The 3,601-nt window shown below is 42.5% G+C and overlaps 1 protein-coding gene across 1 annotated transcript in view; it reads left to right on the top strand.

The window, feature by feature from the left end:
• The window catches only part of c18h3orf33 (c18h3orf33 homolog (H. sapiens)), a 7,415-nt gene extending 5,464 nt beyond the window's left edge, over window positions 1-1,951 (top strand). Inside the window, 4 exon segments of the mRNA XM_072695865.1 lie at window positions 21-40; window positions 88-273; window positions 1,600-1,840; window positions 1,843-1,951. Coding sequence (XP_072551966.1) covers window positions 21-40; window positions 88-273; window positions 1,600-1,840; window positions 1,843-1,871 — 476 coding nt within the window. The 3' untranslated portion in view covers window positions 1,872-1,951.
• The last annotated feature ends 1,650 nt before the right edge of the window (window positions 1,952-3,601 follow it).

Genomic DNA, 3,601 nt, shown 5'->3' with positions numbered 1-3,601 from the left:
TTCTTTTTCCCATCGTAAAGGCACTTTGAAATGCACTCATGTGGAACCTGTTTTTTAAAGGTCATCGGACAGAGGTGACTAAACTAGCTGACTCTTCCTTCCCCCCCGACAGGTCATCCCGTGGCCTCCCTAGATGTGCGACTGGCCGGCGTGGAGCTGACCCCGCAGGGCCAGGACTGGCTTTCCCAGCAGCTCAGTCCCGCCCAGACGGTGTGGCTCCGGCTGATCAGCCGCCAGGAGGAGAGCCTGCACTGCCTGGTGTCAGTCAGCAGGGTAGGTCAGATAGCAGACGGCTACAGGTCACATGACGTCATAAAACAGGAACACCTGACCGATGATGGACGTTTAACCCTTGTGTGGTGTTTTGATAGATTGACTGATGTATTGAAACAGATATGAAATTTAATTTATACCACTTTTATGTTTATGATAAGAAGTAAGATTTTTATATATTTATATTAGATTTTATACTGTATATATGTCATTTGTCATTTTATATAATTTATCATTTTATACATGTCAAACAAGTGTAAAGAACTGGGATGTACTGACTGGAACCTGTCAATTGAGAGGGTGATTAGATGTAAATGTAATTCAGTTGGCAGCTAAACAATGTATGTATTTCCTGTAGAAGATGCTGAGATTGCACAGCTACTTAGCTGCTCTAAGTGGTTGCCATAGTGTTTCTAAGCAGTTGCTTTGGTGACTTAGGTGGTAACTGAGATGTTGCTAGGTTCTTGTTAGGTGGTTGGTGAGGTACTGCAAGTTTTTTGCTATGTCATATACAGTATATGTACAGTTTATAATATATACAATTTCCAGGGTTTTTTCCAGGGTCACTTTTTATAGTGATACGTTTTGTACTATATGCAGTATAGAGAGTGCAGATTTAAATTCTTTTGTTGTTTTTTACACAGGACAACAGATTAATCAATGTTTTGCCAAACAAAATGTTTAAATTTTTACTTAAAGTTTTACATTAAAAACTACGACCACTCATTCAGGACAAAAAATACTATTTATTTATTTTTGGGATTTTGTTAGTCAAGTTATTTGTTTTAAGAAGTCATTGGAAGTTCTGAAATACAAACCTTAATAAATACTTCATGTAGTCTCTTTGGTATCATCTACAGCTTTGTTTTATTATTTTGGACACATATAATCTCCTCTTTAAAAACAATTTTTATAATTTGTTTTTATTTTACTGCTTCCTGCTGTTGTTAATATACAAACACGTAAAGCTGCTAAAAAAAAAAAAACACTGATTCCAAACTTTGATTGGTAATTCTAAGTAAGTTTTATACTTGGAATTAAAATGTGGTCTTATCTTTAAGTCAATAAATTTCTTAAAAGTCATACATTTTTAAATCCTAATGAAGTATTTCCTCTGGTACCTCTGAACATGAAATGTGGAATTAAAAGTTTAAAAACCTTCATTTTTAACAGATTGTCTCAGCTTGTTTGAGTAAACTACGGATTACAGCATGCTCTTATTACTGCTGCAATAACGGTGACTTCTCAAGCTTAATTACACGTTTAATGATTTTGTGTAAATAAATAAAAACCCTGTAATTGTGTTTGTCTCGCCCGTCCCTGCAGGGTTCCCTCTTTAACACGTGTGTCAATGAGGAGGTCCTGCGACTGGGTCTGGCCAGGACCGTCCCTCTTCAGGGCCTGGACCCTCACTCTCGACTCTACTGGAAGCTCCACAGGCGGCTGCTGAAGTCCGAGCTGAGGGCAGAGAGAAAGGGGGAAGGCCTTTGGAAAGAGGAGAGTCTGAGGGAGAGAGTAACTCGGGCGCTCAGCAGCAACATGGCGGTTGTAACAATTAAGAAAGTGCTGAGTGGATGTCCAGAGCAAAGGACCGGTGAAGTAGCCCCAGATTGGGAAGACTGTAGGGGCTACGTGGGACATGGATGTTGGAGAGAAACCCTTGTTTATTTTTGTACATTATAATGAATATTTATTATAAACAGATTGTTCAGTTCCTCATTGCACTACCACATCCACTTACTGGCAGCGTTGATGCACAAGGTGGACCAAGGTGGATTTGTGTTAGCCATTGTCTAGCACTTCATCGATGGTCAGTTTATTATTATTATTATTATTATTATTATTACTGTCTTGGCTTGGTGGACCACTCATAATCTAGCACTAGTACTTGTGTATGTAAAACCAACAAGCCCTATCGCTCTCTGATACACTCATACAAGCGCCATACACACTCCCATGTGTCAGCATCAGTCCCTATAAGGTAGGAGAAGCTCCTTAAGGAGCACATAAAAACTTTACTGTGATTTGGGGGGTGCGTCTCTGGAATGCACGTATGTAAATGGGCATGTAAATGGGCTAAAACGTCAGAAGACCATATATTGGGGTGCCACTTTTGTCAGCCAAAAACATAAAGCTGAGGCTGCAGACCAAAGCTGGACAGAGTTAAAGGACTAGAGATTTCTTCTGAGGCTCACAGATGGTAGGTTCAGAATTTGGTGCCAGCCGTGGACCCAACCTGCCTTGTGTGATCAGTTCCGGCTGGTTGGAGGCGGTGTAATGGTGTGGGGAATGTGTTCTTGGTACAGGTTCACAGTCAATCATCTCTTGAATGCCGTAGCCTGTTTGAGAATTGTTGCTGACCATGAGCATCGCTTCATGCCCACAATTTGCTCATCTTCTAATGGCTGCTTCAGCATGATCTTCCTTCCCAGGCACTAGATCTAAATCCAGTGGAACACCTATGGGATAAATATATATACTTACGATCAGCCATAACATTAGTACCACTAGGTGAGGTGAAAAACATTGACTAGCTTGTGGCACCTGTAGATGTAGATGAACAGGCAGGCATAAGGATCTTAGACACTTTGCAAAGGCCACACTGAGATGGTTAGACATCAGAACATCTCCAAAACATCAGGCAGGTTTTGTGGGGTGACGGGGTTTTGTGGGGTGCTCAAAACTTACAGGACTTACAGATCTGCTGTTATGTCTTTGAGCCATATACCACAGGATGCCTTCCGAGGCCTTGTGGAGTCCATGCCTCCAATCGTTAGATCTGTGGTGGCCTCAAGGGGGACCTCCTCAATATTTGGCCTCAATGTTATGGCTGACTAACTTAATCATTTCTAGTCCATAACCATCTCCCTTAGATAACCAGTGGGAGCATTTTCACAGGCATTTGATTAATCCTCTTGCCCTCCTTTAAGAGAGAAAGTCTGGAGCCAGTTCAGGACAGCGCTAGGGTGGCGTGCCTAAACTTAAAAGCCCAGTTCGTCTCCGACAGCATGCCTCAAGGGGAAGTCTTCGTCGCCTTGCTCCTCTTGAGTGAGCTTTGAAGCTGCCAGCACTTCATGTCAAGTCTGGATCTGTTGCTTTTTCACACATGCTTGCATACAGTGCATCTTCGCAGCAGCATGTGAGGCTTCTCGGCTTGTTTGAGTTGTCTTCCTTAGACCGCCCTTAACGCTCGTCAGCGTAATCCTGATGACCAGCGGCCTGTTTTACTCGCTTAACTCCATCTACTCACATCCCGCAGTCCTCCCTTGAAGAGGTGGTGGGGAGCCCATTATGCTTGCAACAAAGCTGATGGGGTCTGCTGGGGCAC

The sequence above is a fragment of the Salminus brasiliensis genome, chromosome 13, assembly GCF_030463535.1.
Source record: "Salminus brasiliensis chromosome 13, fSalBra1.hap2, whole genome shotgun sequence".
NCBI lineage: Eukaryota > Metazoa > Chordata > Actinopteri > Characiformes > Bryconidae > Salminus > Salminus brasiliensis.
This window is presented reverse-complemented; position numbering and strand designations above follow the sequence as displayed.